Here is a 25,254-nt window from a genome sequence, read left to right as displayed (position 1 = left end):
GCCACAGAACGGTATCATCTATTTATTTTTTTATTATATATATATATATATATATATATATATATAGCCAAAAGTTTGTTTTTATCTTATTTTTCCTAAACAATTGTAAATAAGTATATTGTTAAGTTCCTATAAATGTTTTTTTTTTTTTAGCAAATTAGGCTTCTGCCCTCCCTAAATAAGAGTTTGATATAATTATCTATCCTAAAAAAAGTTCAAATACAAGGCAGCCAACGGGCATCAAGTGTAGTCAGCCAATTGGCCTCTGAGCAGGACCTTTCTCTTAACACAATAGAAATGTCCTGCTCATTGGCTAAAACACTGATCATTCAACAACCACCTTTTGCTGGGAATGTGCATGCTTTTCTTGCACAGTATATAGAAAAATGACTACTCAAAGAAACAGGAGCACCAGAAACCACTTTGTGAAACTGGAGAAATGCAGAAGGGAGAGAGTGGGTGACATGCGGCAAGAGAGAGTGAGTGACAATGGGTCAGAGTGCATAGGGAGAGGACATAGCAGAGTGGGTGACAAGGGGAGAGCGGGTGACATGGGGGAGTTGGTGATGGAAGAAGGAGATGACATGAGGGCGAGTGGGTGACATGGGCACTGTCCCTACCACCTCTAGCGCAGCAATAGGATCTGAAGGGGCATCTGAATATAGAGCCTGGAACGAGCTGCTGTTAAACCCTTTGGGGAGGGTTTGGGGGGTCCTTTTGGAAGGGGAGACTCCCTCTTACCCCTCTCATCATCACTGCCCTCTGAGCTCAGATCCCACCACCCACACCACTCCAAGTATATTTGTATTGGCAGAAGCGTACCTGAACAGAATCTAAGGCAAAAACAAGGTTTGGGTTTGTCTCTTTCTTGGATTAGTGCTCCTATATTCAAGGCACAACCTCTAGGATTCGGGGATTCCAACACTCTCTCAGTTCAGGAGAGTTGGGATTCTATGACTCCAAAACAGCCCATACTTAGAAAAAAAAACACGTGAATTCCTTGGTTAATCCTTAATAGCTGTGCACCAAAAGTTTTGATGGTGGCTTTTTCTTTTTGTGGTTTCACTATGTTATAAAGTTAGATAGTTCCTAAAACACAATAAATAGAAATGTCTGCATGTTTTCGGAAAGTATCATCAGGAACCCACAAATATACAGTACAGTATATATCTCTTAACTTGTGGATTCAATGATTATGACATTTGTAAAACGGTTCACAAAGTATAGAAAATGTTCACTAGGTAATAAACCAAAAAAGTTGCGTTTCAGACTAATGGTTTGAATACACTCAAGGTCCTTGGAGCTAGGAATAGTGTGAATCAGCTTCAAAGAACCCCAGATTCTGAAAAATAATAACAATAGCAAAAAAAATTGCTGCTTTAATACTATCTCGAAAAAATTGTTTTCTGTGATACATAAATATCAGTGAGCAATTACAGTTAGAGACACCCTAAGATGGATACCCTTTACATTTGTGCTAAAAGAAGCTGTACAAAATGAATTCTAAGAATATTTGGACTGGTGTTAATCAGCACATATTTTAAATAATAATCTTAATTTAGGAGCCAAAATGGCTAGTTTGGGAGCTTGATGCACAGTAACCAAAATATAGGGAATGAACATGGTGGGAGCAGGTGGGTGGTCTTGGGAACAAGGAAGCTTCTTGGGGAGAAGGTGGGGGTGAATTCTGCAGCCAGGGCTTTTTGCTGTATTGTTAAAAGTGTTTGAATACACGTTGTTGTCAATTTAACCCAATTTATGGTGTTGTGGTTTTTTTTATGAGTGGGATTAGGTTCAAGAAGAGTTTTGTCACAAGGAAGAAAATCAACATTTATTAGGTCATGTTTAAAATTGACTAACTTTCTCAGGTATTTTTGGGTCAGTTTATATTGAAATGTATCTTTTAATTCTTGTTCTTTTCATTTATCTTTATTGCTAATAATGACAGCATAATTTCAAACCAAACAGGAACAAAAGTTTGGATCAACAAATAACAAATAACAGTATATACAACAGATTACAAAGAGCCTTATCACAAAAGAAAACACTCCAAAGCAATTGGTTACTTTGGAGACATTACGGCCCATATTTACCAAGCTATGCTATTGCATAAAACACCTTCCAGAGTCGGAAAACACCTTATGGCTCATGTGATTTAGAAACCAACACACAATATATCATCTCTGACCTCACCTCCTTTTTTCCTCCCTCACTCACTCTTCCTTCTGCCATTGCTTCCCCCTTACCATCCTCTCGCCCTTTTCATAATCTAAACGCAATAGACACTTCTCACCTTTCTGCAGCCCTCTCTACTTTTACCCATACAGACTCAATAGCCTCCCAAATGTAAGGAATCCGCTCCACGGTTTACTGGTTGCCTTACCTTGCAGACCGGTGCAGTTCTGGAACAGCTCTCCTGAGGTTTGCTGCAGCCTGGATTCACTCACCAAAGCAATACACACTCCCTCTGGTATCAACTGCAGCTGTGCAGCCTTTCACTGCAAACTATACTTGCATTCACTCATTAGGAGCAGTACCTTCACACCCCCGCCGGGGATTGGCCCGCTGGCCTTTAAGTACTGTCTTCCCATAATGCTCCCTGCCGAGCATAGTCCTAACTGGATGTCAACTGTTTTGCCACAAGCTCTCGCTTGTTCTCCTTTGCTGATACCAGGTTCCGCCCTGCGTCCTTCAGCTTCCTTCAAGCCGCTTGTTCTCCAATGCTGATTCCAGGTTACGTCCTGCATCCTTCAGCTCCCTTCAAGCCGCTTGTTCCCTTATGCTGATACGGAGGTATTCCCTGCGTCCTTCAGCTTCTGTTCTCCTGTGCTGAAGCAGAGGTTTCGTTCCTGCGTCCTTCAGCCTCCTGGATTCCTGCACTTAAGTAGAGGTTTCGTCCCTGCGTTCTGCAGTCTCCTGGATTCCTGCACTGAAGCGGAGGTTTCCCTGTATCTACAGCTTCCTGGTTCCTGGGGCCTACTCTTTCCCTAATATAGAGAGGCCGTGTCCTGGTTCCTGCGCTGAAACAGTGGATTCCCTTGCCCGCTCAGGACTTTTGCGTTGTAGCACTGGTGCACCCGTGCAGCAAGACGGTGTGCTATTCTGGTCTGCCTACCATCTCCTGTGACCAGCACCATGGGCCATGGTCGTCGCTCGTGCAAAGGCCAACCCCGCGCTCCTAAGCTGAAGCGGGTCTCTCCTATCTCCTTATTGCCGAACTCCTGCATGGACAATGTTTATCCTGACGTCTCCTGTTCTGACCCTGGCTTGTACCATGACGACGCTGTCTTCTCCAATCCTGATCCTGCGACATATGACTACGAACTGCGCAATCCGGATCAGCCTGCGCGGTCTCAGGTCGGTGCTTTTACAACCCCACCTCAGCCTCGCGGTCCGGTCCTGGTTTGTGGCGAGCAGAACCCTGACAGTATGCTCGGCCGCACAAACTCGGACCGCCCTGTGGTGAGGGTTGGTAAGTTTCTGTCTGAAAGCCTGTCCCAGCCTGTAAACCAGTCCCAGTCTGAATACCAATTTCTATGTGAGATAATACCCCTGATTGAAGATCTGATTGTGTTTGTAGGTTTAACCCCTTTGCAAAACAAATGCCGTAATGATCTCATGATGAAGGTTTACCGCCTCCGGGACTTAAAACAATCGCTGGCCGCTTGTATTTGCTTTCCTGGTTACCCTTTAACTTGGGAGAATGTGTACCCTTTAGAATTGGACGACGCCCAAAAGGAACTCTCTTCCCTGGCCTTGTCTTTAGACATTTATATAGCAAAAGAGGACCCTCTCCTCATGTTGGCTGATGCCCAAAAAACACTCCATATCCTTTCCATGACATTGGACATTTGCATAAAGGAACAGGATCCTCCCCTCGCCAGCTTCGCTGCCGCTTGGCTGTATCCCTGGTCTACCACGGATCCTTGCCCTTAGTGTATGCCCGGGTTCCCTGACACCAATGATATGTTTTCGTTAACCCCTGCCGATCAGTCCTGTGAGGTCCCCCTGGAGAATACTTATGTTGCTCTACCCAGCACTAATGTTCTTGTATCAGAGAATAAGTTCATTAGTTCTCCTATTTCTAGCTCAGAAGTCCTTTCTCTAGGTCTTGAGGGTTTTCCAGCTTTAACCCCTGCTGAGCAGTCCTGTGAGGTTCCCCTGGAGAATACATATGTTTCACTAGCCAACACTAAGGTTCTACTATCAGAGAATAAGTCCCTTTGTTCCCCTATTTCTAACTCCGAATCTGTCACTCCAGCTCTTCAGGGTTTTCCAGCTTTAAACTCTGCTAGGCAGTCCTGTGTACTTTCCCCGTCAGAGAAAGAATCCCTAAGTTCTGTTCCCAGGGTCATTTCTGTATTAACCCCTGAGGGGCAGCTCTCTGAGTCTCCTTTGATAATTCCCTGTTCTCTGCCAGCCACGGTCACGCCCCTAGCTCGAGAGGAGAGATCCCTTGTCTCTCCTAATACAGAGAAAAAATTTCCTGTGTTTTACTCTCAGGCATTGTCTGCATTAACCCCTGTAAATTCTTGCTGCCTCCAAGTTAATGCCTTCGTTTTAGCCTCAGAGAATGAGTCCACAAGTCAGACAGCAGAGGTTGCATTGAGGGATTCACATAACCGTACGGAGTCCCTAGATATTCTTTGCTATAAATCCCATGCTTCAGCTCAAGTTTCCGCAGTTTCGTCTCCGGAGACTTCGGCTAAAGTTCTGGTTCCTGATAAATGTATTCAGGAGTCAGGTTTTTCCCTAAGCTTGCTCGCAGAGTTCCTTCTCCCAGGTGTTTCGCTGAACCAGCCTGTCGCCCACATAGCGGTGATCCCTGCTTCAGCGCATAGTTCCCACATTATGGAGTCTGCAGTAATTTCTGGTTTCCCAGACATTCCTTACCAAATACCTACTTCAGAGACCAGTACAGTTATGATTCACCCCCGTGTACTGTCTGAGTTCTCCTCCTCTTTAAGCTTAGGGTTAAAAGCATACAGTAGTCTGTATGTCCCTCCTGGGGTTCATATTATGTTCCCAGGAATGTTTGCTGACGCACGGTTTTCTCCCAAAAGTGACGCTTTTTCATATAGATTAGTAAAAAGCTTGCACACTGTTTCCCTTTTCGCTGAATTGTGTCTTTCTAGTTTTGAGACTCTGAGAGGTAATGATTCTCCTTCTGATTCTGAAGCTCTTCCTACAAGGAGTATCCTGATTGGGGGTCCCCCTGATTTCTCTGTCCAGGCTAATTCTCCAGGGATCAGCATATCTGTGGTCACTTCCTTAGTACTGTCTGAGGTCACCATGCATATATTACAAGTCCTGGGGTTTAAATCTGAGCTATTTAGCTGTCCTGCCTTTGCTGAAACCCAGTCCCTCAGTACTGTGTCTAAAAATGCCCCAGCAAACATGGGGTTACTCTGGGAAGAGATGAAAACTCCTGTCTTAAAGGGTATTTTTTCTCACATGTCCAGCAAATCTAGAACCTCAGTAATTGTTTCTAAGTCACTTATCAATACATCTGATTTTTTCTCTAATCAAACCCAGACACCCTCACTATCGGTTAGGAGTCCTGTGATCAGAGATTTTGCACTAGAAAACACACCAATTCATGTTTTTGTCAGGTTAGGTACCCCTGTGGTTAGGGCCATTGCAGTTTCGGAAAAGACTCCTTGTACTCCTAAGGTGCCTGTCACTAAGAGTTTTCATAGTTCATACTTGCTGCTTGTTGATTCTCAGGGCCCTGTCACTGAGGTACAGACTTCAGCTTCTGATGTTAGCTTCCCTCCCACCACTACCCTGGCTCTGCCTTTTTCTCAAGCTACTGATTTGAAGATCCCAAGGACTATTCCTGATTCACTGACAATATTATCTCCCAATGAAGATTTCCCAGTATTGGAGAGCTCTATTGTTGTTTGCTTCTCTGCTCCTGCTAAACCATGGTTTTGTCCCTCGGAATTTTCGGTTGCCCCTGTTATTTCCTCTCAGTTGGAAATACTCTGTACGTATCCCAAGATTTCGTTCCCTATGCCTGGTTTACTGCTTGCCTTGTCACCTTCCATACCAATACCGGGAGATACTTCCAACCAGCCTATACCCTTACTAACCATTACCTGGGAGCCTTCTAGAGGAAAAATTCCTCGCAAATTCCAACATGCAGTGGTCAGTCAAGACTTTTTCTGTTACAAAGTTCCTCCTGGTGTATTCGATCAACTATCAGGGCCGCTGATCCTAGATTCAGGTTCCTTTATTAAAGACTGGACTTTCAGTGGGGGTTCTTCTACCGTTTCTGCTCTGGAACTCTCTGGTTCTTCACAGCCCTGGATTTCCAAGACATTTCGCGAGGCGAGCCATGTACCAAGGATGTTTTTTCCATCAATCTCATATCCTAGAACTGTACTCACCAAAGAACTGCTCGTTTACGGATGCCCTTTCTACCTAAAGAATTTTAGGAACAACTCAATGTCCCCAAGGCCCATGGATGGTCCTGTCTGGCCACAGTTCTCACCGGGGGGTGGGGGTACACTAAGGACTAATCATGAGTCTCTGGAGTACGACTCTAACCCCAATCCTAGACGGTTCAGCAACAATTCCCGGTCCTCCAACTCTATGTGTGCTCATGTTCGCCCGGAGGTCTCGCGTGAAGGGGGGGGTACTGTAAGGAATCCGCTCCACGGTTTACTGGTTGCCTTACCTTGCAGACCGGTGCAGTTCTGGAACAGCTCTCCTGAGGTTTGCTGCAGCCTGGATTCACTCACCAAAGCAATACACACTCCCTCTGGTATCAACTGCAGCTGTGCAGCCTTTCACTGCAAACTATACTTGCATTCACTCATTAGGAGCAGTACCTTCACACCCCCGCCGGGGATTGGCCCGCTGGCCTTTAAGTACTGTCTTCCCATAATGCTCCCTGCCGAGCATAGTCCTAACTGGATGTCAACTGTTTTGCCACAAGCTCTCGCTTGTTCTCCTTTGCTGATACCAGGTTCCGCCCTGCGTCCTTCAGCTTCCTTCAAGCCGCTTGTTCTCCAATGCTGATTCCAGGTTACGTCCTGCATCCTTCAGCTCCCTTCAAGCCGCTTGTTCCCTTATGCTGATACGGAGGTATTCCCTGCGTCCTTCAGCTTCTGTTCTCCTGTGCTGAAGCAGAGGTTTCGTTCCTGCGTCCTTCAGCCTCCTGGATTCCTGCACTTAAGTAGAGGTTTCGTCCCTGCGTTCTGCAGTCTCCTGGATTCCTGCACTGAAGCGGAGGTTTCCCTGTATCTACAGCTTCCTGGTTCCTGGGGCCTACTCTTTCCCTAATATAGAGAGGCCGTGTCCTGGTTCCTGCGCTGAAACAGTGGATTCCCTTGCCCGCTCAGGACTTTTGCGTTGTAGCACTGGTGCACCCGTGCAGCAAGACGGTGTGCTATTCTGGTCTGCCTACCATCTCCTGTGACCAGCACCATGGGCCATGGTCGTCGCTCGCGCAAAGGCCAACCCCGCGCTCCTAAGCTGAAGCGGGTCTCTCCTATCTCCTTATTGCCGAACTCCTGCATGGACAATGTTTATCCTGACGTCTCCTGTTCTGACCCTGGCTTGTACAACGACGACGCTGTCTTCTCCAATCCTGATCCTGCGACATATGACTACGAACTGCGCAATCCGGATCAGCCTGCGCGGTCTCAGGTCGGTGCTTTTACAACCCCACCTCAGCCTCGCGGTCCGGTCCTGGTTTGTGGCGAGCAGAACCCTGACACCGAATTAACAACCATAGGGCAATGCCTCCTAGGAATAAAGTGATATGTCTGAGGGATATCATGTTTCTAAAATTGGAGGCTATTGTATATAAAAAGCCAACAGGTAACAAAGAAGATGTGAATATAAATATTTCATTTAATGGCCATCCAATATAGATAAACTTTGCAACCAGAGGGTAATGTGATAATAACAGTTGCAGAACCCCCTGGTAGAAAGGTGTTTTAACCCCTTACATGCCAGAGGGTCTGTCAAGCCATTGCAAAGTAATACCTTGCAGGCTTTTAGGGTACCAAAGACGTTAACAAAAAACACAGCTCTTCCTAACAAAAACATTAATAAAAATAAAATAAAAATGTTGTAACCCATTAGAAGACCTTAGGAGCCAGGCTGGCAAGCATTGACCTTGCCATGCTGGTGACTTGGGGTTATAAGTGGTCAATATATTTTTAAAAAAAATACATTCATGTAATGTATTTTTACCAAAATACTGTAGAGGAACAGCTGACTGCAGTAGGGGTCAGCAGGGTATCTAAAGAAAGTACATTTAAATGGTGCACACCCGGGCTATTAAAACTTAACATTTAATAAAGGATGAAATAATAAAGGTCTACACATGCTGAATAAATAAAGTGACAATGTGTGAATATATAAAATAATACAATCACAGGAGGTGTGGCTGATTGTGCTAATGTCTGCTGGGAGAAACTTGAAAATCCCATTTCCTAAAGAGCTAGGTGGCAAAAAAATCTACTAATCAAGACCCAAAATGTGGTGTGTTAGATACATGAGTAACACCTGTTCTCTCAATACTGGTTGTAAATGGTAAACCAGTGTGCTGTACTTATGGTGTGCTGTATTTAGTGCTTATACACCATGCCACTTATATAGTTGTTAAGTGGCTAGACCGTTTGTGAGTGGCTGTATACATAAACAGCAACTATCCAAGGAGAGATTGTGGACCATAAATCCCATGTGAGCACTTTAAATAGTCAGAGTGCATTTTTATATATATATATTTGTATATATATCATTATAAAGGGGAAATAATAGTAGCGCCAACCGTATTAGGTATTAGAGTAAAATTCAGTCCCACACAAAAATGAAGTCCTGCTGCCAGAGTTTCTTAGAGGTAATTCACCAACCTCTATAAGTAACAGTCATAAAAAGGGGAGGGATCCTCCGGCGCGTGATTCCACTTGTGACTCCAGGACACATGAAATTAAAAAGAGAAAAAAACCACACAATCAGGAGTGGTTAGGCAGAATATATAAGATTGGTCTTTGTAGTGTACACTCACATTAACCAGTGATTCCTCAGTAGGGATAAGGAGACTTCCTGATGTTACCTCAAATTAGGAGAAAAGGGAAATATAGTGTAACACCATTTATTAAACAAAAAGTAAAAAGAGAGATTGAAAACTCACAAACAGCCAACAGTTTATGGCAATGAGAAGGAGTGCATCCAGACTCCACAAGTCGTCCTCCAGAATCCCTGGCTGTCGGTGTGGGTTCTGCTCCAGCTTTCAAGATGTTTTGGTCTGCAAAGATGTGTCAGCGACGGGGGCTCTTCCGGTACTTGTGCACAGACCGGTTCCCCCCTTCACTGTCCTCTTTGCCGCAGCTCCCGCTCTCACTTCTCGTGCATGCGCATGCGTGTCAGTCGAAGTGCTGCCTCCAAGCCGGATGAAGCTACAACTTCTCAAAGCGGTGGCCTGGAGTGCCCAAAGTTTGTCAGACGCGTTTCGCGCTTAGCTTCTTCAGTGTCACTGACAGCCAGGGATTCTGGAGGGCGACTTGTGGAGTCTGGATGCACTCCTTCTCATTGCCATAAACTGTTGTCTGTTTGTGAGTTTTCAATCTCTCTTTTTACTTTTTGTTTAATAAATGGTGTTACACTATATTTCCCTTTTCTCCTAATTTGAGGTAACATCAGGAAGTCTCCTTATCCCTACTGAGGAATCACTGGTTAATGTGAGTGTATTTCCTACAAAGACCAATCTTATAAATTCTGCTGTGTACCTGACCACTCCTGATTGTGTTTTTTTTCTCTTTTTAATTTCATGTGTCCTGGAGTCACAAGTGGAATCACGCGCCGCAGGATCCCTCCCCTTTTTATGATATATCATTATAAGGCTGCGTCCACACTAGTGCTAAGCGCGCTGAGCACGCGGCACATGCAGAGGTTACTTATTGCAATATTAAACCTCACGTCCCCGCTCACGCGGCGGGCACAAACTCGTGTGTAGGCATGTAGGCTTTCCCCAGCTTGGTGCTTGGGGAGACTGTTGAATTTGATTTTGGACCGCAGAGCAGGGTCACATGACCCTGCTCTGACCAATGGGGAGAGAGAGGCAGTATAGGCTGAGCGGAGAGAGGTGGAAGGAAGGGGGGGAGCGGAGAGAGGTGGAAGCAGAGGCTCTGGTTACAAAATCTTTTATTGCCGAGACTATGCCCGGGGTCACTAAGGCATTGTAGGTAGAACCAAGTCCGTATTATAGGGTGAGTGAAGCAGGGGCCATTTACCAAAAACAAGTTACTTTGAAGTTACTACCTGTAAGACCCAGTCTGTGATGGCACACAGACACACAGACACACACAGACACACACAGACAGACAGGCAGACACACACAGACAGACACACACAGCCACGATCCAGCCAATGACACGCCCCCTCCCTTAACAGCAACGCCCCCCGCTCCTGCTCTAAAATTATTGCAGGACAGCTGATCGCTGATGCTTGGAGAGTTGGTGACGTCACCACTCTCAAGCATGAGCGAGTTCAGCGGCAGCGTGGCCACAGCCTAAGAGAGCATAGACGAAGACCAAACTTGGAAACCGATCAAGTTGTGTAAATCAGAGCGCAGAAGGGCTCTCTCTCAGTGCTTCCAAAAGCCCATGTTACATTGTTGCCATCAATTTAGCTGCTCAGTTGAGCTATATAGGAGGCACTTGACACTTCTTCACTACTTTCTGTTGACCTAAACCTAGGCAGCCAGTTACAGCTGTGCTGTGATTCACAAAACTTTACTATCAGCAACATCTACTTTGCTCTTAATAGATGTTCACTAGAACTATCAGACAGGCAATTGGTATTTATTGCTACCTCTCAGTTGAGCTAACTGTAGGCAGCCAGTTAGAGCTGCGATGTGATTCACACAGCTTGATCGGTTACCAAGTTTACTCTTCACCTATGCTCTCGTAGGTCGCATCCAAGATGAAGCTGATACAATGTGTTTGTCCTGCGTGTGCATGTGCCCATGAGCGCTCCGCGCTCAGCTCTCAGCTGCTTGCCGAGACAAATTCTTTTGAATTTGTCATGCTTGCCCTGTTCACATGCGTGGTTTAGCCAATGATGGTGAACCGCTCACGTGGCATCATGAGCATGCCCCCCCCCGCACGCCCCCGCATGCGCAACTACACTGAACACTAATCACCCCTGCTCTCACGGCACGGTGCTCCAGTGAGAGTGCGCTTGCTCTCAGCCTGGACGAGGACTTATAATAATATAGCAACACTCTCTGACTATTTAAAGTGCTCACATGGGACTTATGGTCCACAATCTCTCCTTGGGTAATTGCTGTTTATGTATACAGCCACCCACAAACTGTCTAGCCACTTTACAACTATGTAATTGGCATAGTGAATGAGCACTAAATACAGCACACCACAAGTACAGCACACTGGTTTACCATTTACAACCAGTATTGAGACAACAGGTGTTACTCATATATCTACCACACCACATTTTGGTTCTTGATTAGTAGATTTTTGTCACCTAGCTCTTTAGGAAATGGGATTTTCAAGTCTCTCCCAGCAGACATTAGCACAATCAGCCACACCTCCTGTGATTGTATTATTTTATATATTCACACATTGTCACTTTATTTATTCAGCATGTGTAGTCCTTTATTATTTCATCCTTTATTAAATGTTAAGTTTTAATAGCCCAGGTGTGCACCATTTAAATGTACTTTCTTTAGATATTTTGCTGACCCCTAGACAGCTGCTCCTCTATTTTGATATCAATAATCTCTAGTACACAGGTTGCACCCATTGCCAATCTCAAGCAATTTGGCACAATCATTTATTTTCATACTTTTATCACTACAGGCATACCCCGCATTAACGTACGCAATGGGACCGGAGCATGTATGTAAAGTGAAAATGTACTTAAAGTGAAGCACTACCTTTTTTCCACTTATCGATGCATGTACTGTACTGCAATCGTCATATACGTGCATAACTGATGGAAATAACGCATTTGTAACAGGCTCTATAGTGTCCCCGCTTGCGCACAGTTTTGGTACACGTAGGGAGCTGGTATTGCTGTTCAGGACGTGCTGACAGGCGCATGCGTGAGCTGCCGTTTGCCTAATGGGCGATATGTCCTTACTCACGAGTGTACTTAAAGTGAGTGTCCTTAAACCGGGGTATGCCTGTATATCAATTGTTTGCTAGTGAGTGGTGTGATTTTCTGTTGTATACGTAATATATTTTTACCATCTATATTATGCTGATTATTATTGTTGTAATATGAATGGAGAGGAAGTTGTGGCATGGACATATCTGGAGGCAGATAGCACTCACATAGCAGCTTCTAGTACTTGCCACTGTGTGAAGCAGGATTGTTGGACCATTTGGTTTGATGGAAAATTGTCAGTATTTATTGGTCTTATTAAGTGGTCTTTTCTGCATAGTCAAAATAGGCCTAATGTTAGCCTGGGGTAGGTGAAAAAAAATCGACAGTATTTTTTGGCGTAGCCCAATATTACAGAGCATTGGATTTTAGTAAAGAGCATGTAAATAAGTAATTTTGCCATAATTACTCATTTACATGGGCTACATAAAAAATATTCCCAACATACTGCAGCTGTAAAAGCCTTGTTGTTACTGTTTTACCGTTGGTAATATTTATTTAGTGAATAGGTTGTTTAACCCTTTGAGTGCTGGAGGAACCACAGGGCCAGAGTGCAGCGGCCACTCCAGCACTTGCGATCACGTGACCGCTGCTCTGAACTTTATTTGTCTTGTACAAAATACAGTTGCTGTCAAGTAAAAATGTCACCTGTCGCCCTAACGATGCACTTACTAAAAGGATTAACAAACATGCATTCATTTGTGCAAACTTTGGTTTCTTAAGGCTCTTAGAACTAAAGATTAAATTGTTAAATTAAAGAAAATGTTTAGTAACATTAATAACAAACAGTTATAAAGATAAAATGAAAAGAGAGGGAAATGTACTTGCCATACCATCTCGCTGCTTTTCCAAATGTTTATTTTGAGCCAAAATGTAATTGATCTGTTTGCTGTGAGCCTCTGCTAAATAACGAAGCTGTGTTTCATGATCATGTGCCCAGTCTGCTTTAGGATATTCACTTATCTGAAGAGAAATGAGGCATATGTTATGAAAATGGCAAACAAGAGAGCACTGTGACAGAGAACTATACTGCTAGGTTTGTACATTTTCCCATTCACCATATTGATAAATGTTAATGGTAAAATGTACAGTCTGCCACTTAAGCAAAACATTAAACATTGCAAATCCAAGAATGTTGTATACATTATCCAATGCAAAAAATAAGACACAGAATGCTATGTTAGAAAAAAAAAACATCCACCGTGTATATACGAAGCTTTCTTCTGCCATAAGATAACTTCAAGTCAATGGTCTGTAAGGTGCCTACCAGTGCCAGAAGGTGGCTGATGGCAGAAGACTGCTTAGTAAATATGGGGATAGATCATACAACAAAGGGATACTCCTGTATATCAAACAACACAGATGGTAACAAAGATATACCATTTGGTCATCATCACTTTTCAAAGGCAGATTATAGAACCATAAGTAATCTCTATATATTGACTATCAAAGAAAAACGTCTCCATGGGTAATGAATTCTACATTGTAACTGCCCTTAGTGTAAAGAACCCTTTCCTTTGTTGCTGGTGAAATCTCCTTTCCTCCAACCTTAAGGGATGGCCTGAGTCATTTGTACTGCCCTTGGGATGGATAGTTCTTTTGAAAGCTTCTTGTATTGTCCCCGAATATATTTGTATATAGTTATTATATCCCCTCTTAGACGCCTCTTTTCTAATGTAAATAAATCTAATTTAACTAGTCTCTCCTCATAAGTTAGATTGTCCATCCCCTTTATTAATTTGGTGGCTCTTCTCTGCACTCTCTCTAGTTCCATTATGTATTTTCTAAGGAGTGGTGCCCAAAATTGTACTTCATATTCAAGGTGTGGTCTTACTAATGCTTTGTAAAGGGGCATCATTATGCTTACTTTCCTTCCATCCAATGCCCGTTTAATGCAAGATAAGATCTTGTTTGCCTTTGCAGCTACTTCATGACTTTGGGCACTATTAGTAAGCCTGCTGTCTACCAGCACTCTTAAATCCTTCTCCATCAAGGATTCCCCTAATTTATCCCTATTTAATTTCTAATTAGTCTCTTTATCCTTTGCTTCCCAAATGCATAACCTTACATTTATCTATATTAACCCTCATCTGGCATTTACCTGCCCAAGCTTCTAGTCTCTCTGAGTCCTTCTGGAGAGAAATTACATCCTGCTCTGATTCTATTACCTTACACAGTTTAGAGCCATCAGCAAAGATGGAGACTTTGCTCTCTATGCCAACCTCAATGTCTTTTATAAACAAGTTAAAAAGCAGGGGTCCCAGTATCGATCCCTGAGGTACATCACTCACGACTTTAGCCCAACATGAAAAAGTTAAATTTATGACAACCCTCAGTTGTCTATTCTTCAACCAGTTTTCAATCCAGGTGCATATACTGTATTGTTACTGAGTCCAATTTGCTTTATTCTTTACACCAACCTCTTGTGTGGAACTGTATCAAAAGCCTTTGCAAAATCTAGGTAGACCACATAAACTGCTTTACCCTGGTCAAAATTCCTACTTACCTCCTCAAAGAAACAAATAAGGTTAGTTTGGCATGACCTATCCTTCATAAATCCATGCAGACTATTACTAACAATTTTGTTTTCCATTAGGTATTCCTGAATATTATCCCGTATTAAACCTTCAAGTAGCTTCCCCACTATTGAAGACAGGCTTACAGGTCGGTAATTCCCCGGTTGTGATCTAGCTCCCTTTTAAATATAGGCACCACAACTGCTTTACGTCAATCTTGTGGTACTGAGCCTGTGGAAATTGAGTCCTTGAATATTAAATATAATGGTTCGGCTATTACTGAGCTTAACGCCTTGATAAGTCTTGGATGTACACTGGCGACACACTTTATTCGAGCTCAGCTAGTCCCACGAATTCGGGTATACCCGGGTGTATTGAGGTTTGTGACTGTTTTCTGCCCGAGTGCATTGAGGTATTTTCCAGGCAGGGATTGAAGCATTTTATTCCCGCTGGCTGCAATACTGCACAGTATATATATATATATACTGCATTACAATTCATGAATTTATGCCATCTGGTAGACACGCGAAGCATTGCAGCCTATTAAATCCTAATCATTATCATTTAACAGATCAGCCGCCCGTCAGCCAGGCATGAACCCAGGCTGGGAAGGCAAACGCAACGGGGCTTGTCAGAGGTGAGGAGCGGCGCATTCCAGGTATCTGCCAGGTACATACTGGGTATTTGCTCGAATAAAGTGTGTCGGTGCAGTATGCCATTGGGCCTGGTGCCTTATTTACTTTAATTTTATCAAGCCGCCTATGAACTTCTTCCTCAGTTAACCAATTGTTCATTAATATCGAGGTTGTGACTTCCTCCTGAGGCAAAGCTGAAATTGATTCTTCCCTGGTAAACACAGAGGCAAAGAATGTGTTTAATACCTCTGCTTTTTCCTTATCTCCAATAATCTGCCTGCCCATCTCACACTGAAAAGGTCCTATAGTTTCTTTTCTCATTTTTTTGTTATTAAGGTACTTAAATAACTTTTTAGGGTTGATCTTACTTTCTATTGCAATCCTTATTTCATTATCCATTTTTGCTAATTTGATTGTCATTTTGCAATTTTTGTTACATTCCTTATAATTCTGATACAATGTCTCCATCCCTTCTGACTTCAATAATCTAAACGCCTGCCTCTTCTTTTCCATTTCCTCCCCTACTTGCTTATTTAACCACATTGGTTTTGACTTATTTCTTTTATACTTTTTACCCAAGGGTATACACTGATAAGTGTGCTTTCCAAACAATGTTTAAAAGACTGCCTATTTATCTTCTACATTTTTCCCTGCAAAACTATCATCCCAATTTATTCCTTGTAGACTAGTCCTCAGTTTATTAAAATCTGCCTTTCTAAAGTTTAAGATCTTTGTTGAACCCAAGTATCAAATTCAGTATTGCCCCTCTCCTGGTTGGTTCCTCAATAATTTGGGTTCTGTAATTGTCTTTAGGCACCCCCAAAAACCTGTTTCCTTTTGTTGTAATGTAATCTCATTGCCCCAGTCTATGCTTGGATAATTAAAATCACCCATTATGCAAACATGACCTAGTTTTGATGCGTTCTCCATTTGCAAAAGTATTTTAGCTTCTTCAATCTCACAGATATTTAGTGGTTTATAGCATATCCTTACAACCATTAAATTTATACTTTTACCTCCACTGCTAATTTCTCTCCACACGGTCTCTACATTTTCATCATAAACATATTCCCTTATAATAGGTTTTAGATCCGGTTTAACATATAAACAAACTCCACCTCCTCTTCCATTTGCTTGATCCCTCCGAAAAAGGGAATAACCCTCTAAATTAACTGTCCAGTCATGAGTTTAATCCCATCATGTTTCAGTAATGCCTATGATATCATACTGCTCCCTTGCAGCTATTAATTCAAGCTCTCCCATTTTATCTGTCAGGCTTCTTCGATTAGCAAGCATGCATTTAAGTTTTTTCAACCTGTACTTTTATCTTATCTGATCCTTCCTTTCTGCGCCAATTTGGTTTTGTTTTGAGAAGTTTTCTAGTATTATCTGTATTTACTATGCGTGTTCCGCTGCTTGTCAAACTCGTACTTGCCCCCATTCTACCTCCATAATCCCTTGCTATTTCCTCATCTATTCTATTTAATTCGTTATCTGTTTCATTCCCCTCCCCCCACCAACCTAGTTTAAAATCTCCTCCAACCTTTTTAACATTCTCCCCCCTAACATAGAAGATCCCTCTTCATTGAGGTGCAATCCGCCCCTAGCATAAAGATTGCACCTCTCAGAAAAGGAATCCTAGTGCTCTAAAAACCCCAAACGCTCCTTCTTACACCACTTTCTTAGCTATGCATTAACCTCCCTAATCTCTGACTGTTTTCCTGGGGTAGCGCATGGTACTGGTAGTATTTCAGAAAATACTACCTTGGAGGTCTTTGCCTTATGCATTTGGCCTAGATCCCTGAAATAATTTTTTAGGACCCTCCATCTTTCTCTAACTTTTTTCATTGGTGCCAACGTGTACCAAGACCGCAGGGTCAATCCCAGCCCCTCCCAACAATCTGTCTACCCGATCCGCATGTGCCGAACCCGAGCACCCGGGAAACAACAAACTGTTCGGTTTATGCGGTCATGGCAACAGATTGCCCTATCTACCGTACTAATAAGGGAGTGCCCTACCACCACAATCTTTATTGGTATCTGAGCACCCTGAGTCCCCTCGTGCTGAAGGAACTATTCACCTCGCTGCTAGAGGAATCCGTCACCCCCAGCTTGCCATTTTTCCCTTACACTCCCAATATCTTCACTCAATGTGGCAAATCTATTGGGATGGGTCAACTCATAACTTGCCTGCCTCTTACTCTTGCCCCTGCTTCCCCTTCTAACTGTTACCCAGCTACCTACCTGCTCCTCATCTGCTCCAATATTCAAAGCAAGGGCCTGCTCAGTGAGCAGTAAACCCCTTTCAAGATTGTCAATGTCCCTCAATATTGCAAGTTTTTTCTTCAGATCAGCAATCTCTGACTCTAAAGAGACCACCTGCTCACACTACTCACAGCGGTATGCTCCTTGGAACAGCTGCTCCACGTGCACATACATGTGGCAAGATGTACATTGAGTGGCATTCTCAATCCTGCTCATTATTGCAACTATGAAGTTTATAAGTACTAACAATAAACTGTACTTCACTATACTACTATACCTTGTTTAACCCCTTCCTTGTTCAAACTGCTTCTGGTTCTAACTGCACACTTAATATAACTAGCACTTGAAATTAACCAGTCACACAACCAGGACACGCAAGATTAATGAATATCTTCATAAAAATCTTGCAAGTGATTGGAACTAGATGGATTGGTATGTAGTTCTTGATGTTTTCTTAGTCTCGTTTATTGTGGATGAGGAAAACTATGGCATTACTCCATTACTCTGGAATTTTCCTGTTCTTCAAGCAGCATGTAAAGAATTTCAGTTGTAAGTCCCATTCTTCATGGATTTTATTGTTTTTGCCACTTCTTCTGGAAGGGCACATGGTACATCATTGGGGATTTCTTCTCGCTTGTCCTCTGCTGGATTATGCCTTGTGTTATCTGTGTTCGCGTACAATTTCATATAAAAGTCTGCAACTCTCTTTATAAGTACACATTGCTGCTCCATCATCTTGTTGTGATGGAATTATTTGCTTCTTCCTAACCACGCTGCTGGTCTTGTTTAAGCTTTCGTTCTATTCAATGATCTTCTTCACCATATCACAGTTACATATTCTTACATCTTGAGTTATATTCATGTCTTCTACTTCTTGCGTCTTGGGATTGTTTAATTTCTTGTCATCTCCTCTTGTCCATTTTTTTTTGTTAGTGATTCCTTCAGTTCTGGTTGAAATTCTCTGCTGTTATTCTTGAAGTTATTGATGACAATTGTTTTTGTCTTATTTTTTTTATTTGTTTACTTCTTTTCAACTTCGCATTCAGATGAAATCTGTAGCAAACCAATCGGTGATCACTCCTGGTTTAAAAACTGTTAAGGACTACAGTATGCAATCTTCTATCACGTGTTTCTTGTTAGTTAGGACTTTAGGCAGACGCTCACAGAGGTATGCAAGGGAGACTGGTTATGGTGAAATTAAATAAGGCTTTTATTGCTCCTGTTTCCTTAACATCAGGAAACCATCCAAACAAGGGGTAAACAAAGCTTCTATTCACTTGGGAGTATTTCTAGTGAAATACTATACATTCCACAACTCCCTTTAGATAAGCATGTCTCCCAGTCCCAAACATATAGCATGAAATGAACAGATATAAAAAGTCTTATACATGTAAGTCTTATCTGTTAGCTGGGCTGCTGTAGGGGAAGCTTCTCTGCTCTCTTGGAACCGCACCCTTGTGTGCACAGGAAATGTCAGGCTCCAGGTTAGAATCTTGTCCCCTTTGTCTTGTGGTCAGCTTGTCCTTCCTTGTTGTCTGGAGGGAAAATCTTCTCTGTTCCTGGTTGCTACCTTTTCTTCAGGGGTTGTCAGCATTCAGGTTTAGAAGTTTCCCTTGTGTCTTGAAAGCAGTTCTGCTGTTTCTTCTGGCAGGGCTCAAGACAAATGTCCCCATGTCAGTCTCACAAGTTGTGAGAGTCAATGACAATCTCTGCTCTGTCTCCAAGTTCAGCTCAGGTGTGAGCTAAGGAGTCTCCCTTCCTGTCTCAAAAGACAGGCTTTTCTAAGCAATCTAATCAGGCAAGTGGTGTTTGTTAATTGACTACCAGCAGTTAACCACCACACTGCTGGATTAGAGGCACATTACCTGAACAGGGATCTGTTACATTACCTGATTACCTGTTACAAGGACCTAGTCAATTTAATTCTTATCTCCATTTTGTCCATTCCATGTCCATTTTCATTTGGATTATTCTTGAAGAATGAATTCATGATGTATAAGTTTTCACATTCTGCAAATTCTACCAATCTTTCCCCCTATTCATTCCTGTTACTGTAACCATTTACGAACTGATGTTTCGTATTTCTTGTAGTAAAATCTCCCATAATGATCTTGTGGTGAGAATTTCTTTTGTTGTCTTCTGTAATACAATAGGTCTCTGCTTTTGAGCTCAATGAGGCCTCTTTTCGTCTAACTAAACGAAGGCCAACAATATCCCATTTAATCTTTTCAAGTTTGTCTTCCAGTTCTTGCAGTACTACTTCTCTGGAGAGAGTCCGGCAGTTGTAGGTAGCCAGATTTAGGTTATATTATATATGTAGTGTTATTATATATGTAGTATTCTTACATATAGTGTCCTTAGACATTTTGATTCCTGTCATTATAGGGATCCAGCTAGTCTCAGTGTTGTGGAACTTGAGCATCTCTCCCACAATCGATTGGGAGGGACACAGATTTAAGTCCATCTACATCAGGAAATCCTTTTGGATCTATAACATGCCACTAAAGTTTGACCAACCGCTCAAACCCTAATGCCGTTTTATAGGTTTTATAGGTTTATATAAAATTGAAAATACAACGGTGCAAAGGGACAATATTAACTAAGTTAACAGACAGTTATGTAAGGTAGAGTCCTCACATGAGAATCCCTATAGTTTGCACTCAAAGTACAGAGGTATAGTATATATAATAGATTTAATAATCATGGAATTATAACATGGGCACACTTTCACCACTCGGTTTTAATGAATACGTAGATACCAGCATCTTGGTTTAGGTTTATCTCTCCTTTTTTTTCCATCTGGGTTTTCTTCACCCATCATTCCACTTTAACATTCTATATTATATACCATTACTATTATTTTTGGATATATTGCCACTTGATTTTATAATATTGTATGGTATTTATCGTGTGTGTGTATATATTGTGCAGGCACCATTCTCTGATACATTATTACTCTTTAATACTCCAGTATAGAATGGGTTATACCCTTTAGGCTGTATAAATTAGTACATTGTGTCTCTTTATATTCAACTTTCCCGTTATCCATCTTGTTCTGCATTTTTTGGTTGGAGGACATAGAGCAGAACATTTTGTCTATTATGAGCAGTTTTGAGCTCAGTAACTGTACAGTTTGTGCTTGCATTTTCATTTTAATAATGTAGCACTTGTCATTTAAAATTCAACAACATTGTTGGGAGTAATGTTTACTTTACTAATGTATCATGTATGGGAATCTCCATGTGTCATCATTAACTCTCAAATATGCTTTATTATATGCATTTGCTAAGAAATACAATTACTTATTTGCTTTGGAAATGAAACACATTTAGTCTTAGCATTTAGTGTTGATTGTGTCAACTGGACTCTTGCATTTATTATAGGATCTGTTGCTTTGTGACTACAGGTATGCATAACTGTATCATAATCTCTTTTGGATAAAATGAGGCAGTATTTAAGTTTCTGCAGGATGTATTCTCTGCTTAGTATTGCAATCAATAATAATATCTTTAGCACTGTATATCCACTGAATCCGAGCAATTTGTATGGTACATTGTACCTATGTTATTTTATCTCAGACTCTATCAAACACTTTTCTCTCCTGAATATAAACCTGTCTAACATAGAGAATGTGTACGCTCACTGGGCTGCCCGAGTTCAGCTGGGAAATAGCCTGTTCCTGCTATCTGATTGAATGACTGAATCAACTGGTATGATCCCGCTCTGCTCGTTTTTTATTTGCCTGACATCACGGGGAGGCGGTGTATATATACATCCTTATGCCGCCTCCTCCTTAAGCCCGCCAGGGAAGTGTTTCAACGAAACATGCGTTGGGGCTGCCCTCCTGTTTGCGTACTCTCTTGGACCCTCCATACACGTGTCTGACCCACCACACACATGAGAATAATGGCAGCTTCCTTCCTTCACTGTTTGTACAATGCTTTTGAGTACCGTCCCTGATGTAAGCCTTAAACACAGGGGGTATTGTTTTATGCAAGTAAATATATTTTTAAAGCATCATTTAAAGCAATAACCAAAAAATAATGAAAATATCAAAAAACATGAGTGCAAAACATTCCTGTGGATTCTTACAAAAGGGCAAAACACATAGCTATATAGGAAGAAAAATAAAGCCAGTACTGGATGCTCAATCAAACCAGCGTTGTGGTTATTGCTGCACAGGGTTTGAGTATTTTTCATCTTATTTTCCCCTGTGTCTCCCCCTTGGTTTAAGATATACTGTATTATTTTTTTCTTATGTTCACTATTGTGTATATAAGTTTATTCATTGTATATACTTAATTATTTTTTCTTTTGGGTTTAGTTATATTATTTGTAGCTTGGATCCTTAGGGGGTGTTGTAATCCTTTAGCTCATTTGTATCACCTCATATTTTTGAGAGGACTCACACGCCGCCGCCGCTGCACCGGAAAAGGAGACAGCGCGAGCGAGCGCTTCCGGGTCAAGTCCGGCTCCGGTGACATCATGAAGTGAGAGAGGGGAGGTGATACTTCACACGAGGATACGATTCCTGTAGATGAGTTGCTGCTGGCTGTTCCAGATCTTCATTCATTGTTCCTGATCCCAGAGTGGATACAAGGCCTGATTTTATTCTACCTGCTGTAAGTGCATATCGTACCCCCCAGTAGACCAATTGTTTGAACGTATTACCCTATGTTTGTTTTTCTTGTTTTTACTTGCGCCTAGGTCACTCTTGTTTGGATATCCCTTTTTTACCAGCCCGTGGAGCGGTAGACCTTTTGGCTGCAGACTTAATCAGGGAAAGTTAGATTGTGAGGTAGTATACCCTCCTATATATGTGGTAAATATCATTATTAGTCTAATTGTGATTGCGCTTATTGTAGTTTTCTGTTTTTATATATATATATATATATATATATATATATATATATATATAGTCCACATACCTCATTAAGAAGCCAGAGTCACTTTACACCTTATCTCGATTCAAGTGCAAACATATCCAACTTTGTCAATCTAGTCACTAAGGACCTTGAATCTCTACATACCACCAGAGGAGATTCGAACATGAGTCCACAGGAAAGATTAGACTTGAAAGAACTGATAGAGATTGACTAAGTTACAATAAAACCTGCAGTTAAAGGTGGGAACATCATTCTACAAAAAAACAGAAAGTTATGTTGCAGAGAATCTGAGGTTACTGAATGACCGCAATTGCTACCAGCTCCTGGAAAAAGACCCTACAGAAATGTTCTCAAAGGAATTGGCCACCATTTTAAAACAAAGTCTAGAGGACAAGGTAATATCCCAGCAAGAGCTGGATTACATGATGGTTCGATATCCCCCCATCGCAACTTTTTATAGTATCCCTAAGGTACCTAAAAATGCTGAAAAGTTCCTGGGAAGACCAATAGTATCTGGAATGGGATAACTTACCAAAAAAAACAGTGTCTACATTGACAAAGTAATAAGGAATTTTGTGATGTCTCTCCCCTCATATGTAAGGGATACCAAAGATGTCCACACACGTTTAAATGACATCTGTATCTACGCAGGAACCCTTCTAGTCAGTTTGGATGTGGAATCTCTCTATACTAGCATCAGACTTGATGTGGGTCGGATTGCTGTTAAGCACGTTCTATCCTATAGACGTTTACATTATGGAACGCATAATCAATTTGTCTGTGAGCTTCCTGACTTTACGTTATGACATAATTACTTTCTCTTTGATAGAAAATTTTATCTACAGATAGAACTGCATTAGGCAGTGAGGCATTTAAAGTGAGGTTTTTAAGTGATACAGTTAGACTACAGTTTGACTAGAGGTGACTGGGGACTGCTTCTTTCTACAAACTCTTTAACTCAAGACAACAAATGGTAAGCTATTCAGATCACACTATGATCCCATGCTTGTTAGCCTGCATAGTTTAACCCCCCACCCCTTTACAACTTCTTTCACTGCAGCCTCTCCCAAAACTGACTGCACAAAACACTGAAACCCTGAATTGACCCTAGCATTGCAATGCAGCAAAACACATGACAAGGTACAGGTTCACCCCTGCTGTTTAGTCTGCACACACTCACTCTGCTCATAACAGCTCCATGCAACACTGCCTACCTCTGGCATCATGAACCTGCTATGTCTTCTAACTTTTTTCTTTCTCCTGGCCTCATGGAGATGTTACTCCCTCTATCCACTACAAACTCCTCCATCCTGGCCCGCACCCAACATCACCATACACCCTGGACTACTCAAAAGCCTTGCACTATCTACTGAATGTTGGTGGAGAACTCTAAAAACCAGCACACCAACCACCGCACACTCAAATGGAAAACACCACAAATTTACAACTTGTAAACAACTACCCAAATTTCTTCTCATACTATTACTCTCTCTAGCAGGTGATATTGAAACTAACCCAGGTCCTCCCATTTCAGCTCTGTCCCATGCCCCTGAGAATTCCACCTTTAAATTCCAAAAAGGGCTATCTGTCGCCCATATAAACATCCGGAGCCTGCTGCCCAAACTAGACGAACTAAGGGCATGGTGCCTTATGCATAAACCCAAAGCCATCGTTCTTACAGAAACATGGCTATCCTCTAAAACCCCTGATGCAAATATCGCCATTCAGGGATACTCCATTTTTAGGAGAGATAGGTCAAAGAGAGGAGGAGGGGTGTTATTTTATATTGCAGACACCTTACAATTTACACTGCTACATTGCCCACCAAGTCCACCCTCTTTTGAAACTCTAGTTGGCAAAATCTGCCTCCCCTTTTCTAAGCCCATCTTGCTTGCTGGCATCTACCGCCCCCCTAAAGCCCTTCCACAATCCTTGACTGATATCACCCAATTTCTTGCCTCCATTTCCTCTCTGAATGAGAAGAGTGAGCTGCTAGTTCTTGGGGATTTCAACTTCAATTGGCTTGACCCTAAAAACCACAAAATCCAGATACAACTCAAGTCACTTAACCTATCGCAACTCATTTCCCAACCCACACGAATAAACCTGAAGTCGCATAACCATTCCTTGCTAGACTGGATTCTCTCCTCAAACCCCAGCAGAATCCAATCCTCTGGCATCCTTCCTGACATTTTCAGTGACCATGCAATAGTGTACTGTGTAAGGAAAATTAAACCGCCCCATTCAAGCCCCAAAGTTCTCCTAACTAGAACATTTAAAAACTTTAACCCACAACAGTTTCTGGATGACCTTACCAACTGCCCATGGCACAGAATCGATTTAATTCCCGACCCTGATTCTGCGCTCGACTATTTCCAATCCGAGTTCTTAAAACTCTGCGATACCCATGCTCCACTACGCAAAATAAGGGTACGGGGGGCCCACCTTCCATGGGTTACACCTGACCTTATAGCACTCTACCAGTTCAGGGATGCCTTGTGGAAAAGCTACAAAGTAACTGGCACTACCAAGGATCTCAATCACTACAGATGCCTGCGGAACGTGTGCACAAGGCAAACAAGGCATGCAAAAGCACAATATTACTCTGACAATCTCCTCCAGAATACATCAAACCCAGCTAATTTCTGGAAGGTTATCAACAATATATTCCAGCCTCCTAACCATCAACAACCAAGTAATATCACTAAGGGGGATATTACTCTGACAAACCCCACTGACATTGCAAATGCATTCAATGATTACTTTGTGGGGTGTGCCACTAACCTATTAGCGAAACGCAGCACAAAC

The 25,254-nt window shown here is 42.2% G+C and overlaps 1 protein-coding gene across 3 annotated transcripts in view; it reads right to left on the bottom strand.

Moving 5' to 3' along the window:
• The window catches only part of LOC142491530 (coiled-coil domain-containing protein 17-like), a 75,333-nt gene that overhangs the window by 36,624 nt on the left and 13,455 nt on the right, over positions 1-25,254 (bottom strand). For all 3 annotated transcript variants that reach the window (XM_075594237.1, XM_075594247.1, XM_075594254.1), the window contains exon 4: positions 12,978-13,107. In XM_075594237.1, coding sequence (XP_075450352.1) covers positions 12,978-13,107 — 130 coding nt within the window. The remainder of the gene's footprint in view (positions 1-12,977; positions 13,108-25,254) is intronic.

The sequence above is a fragment of the Ascaphus truei genome, chromosome 1 (genome assembly GCF_040206685.1).
Source record: "Ascaphus truei isolate aAscTru1 chromosome 1, aAscTru1.hap1, whole genome shotgun sequence".
Lineage (NCBI taxonomy): Eukaryota > Metazoa > Chordata > Amphibia > Anura > Ascaphidae > Ascaphus > Ascaphus truei.
This window is presented reverse-complemented; position numbering and strand designations above follow the sequence as displayed.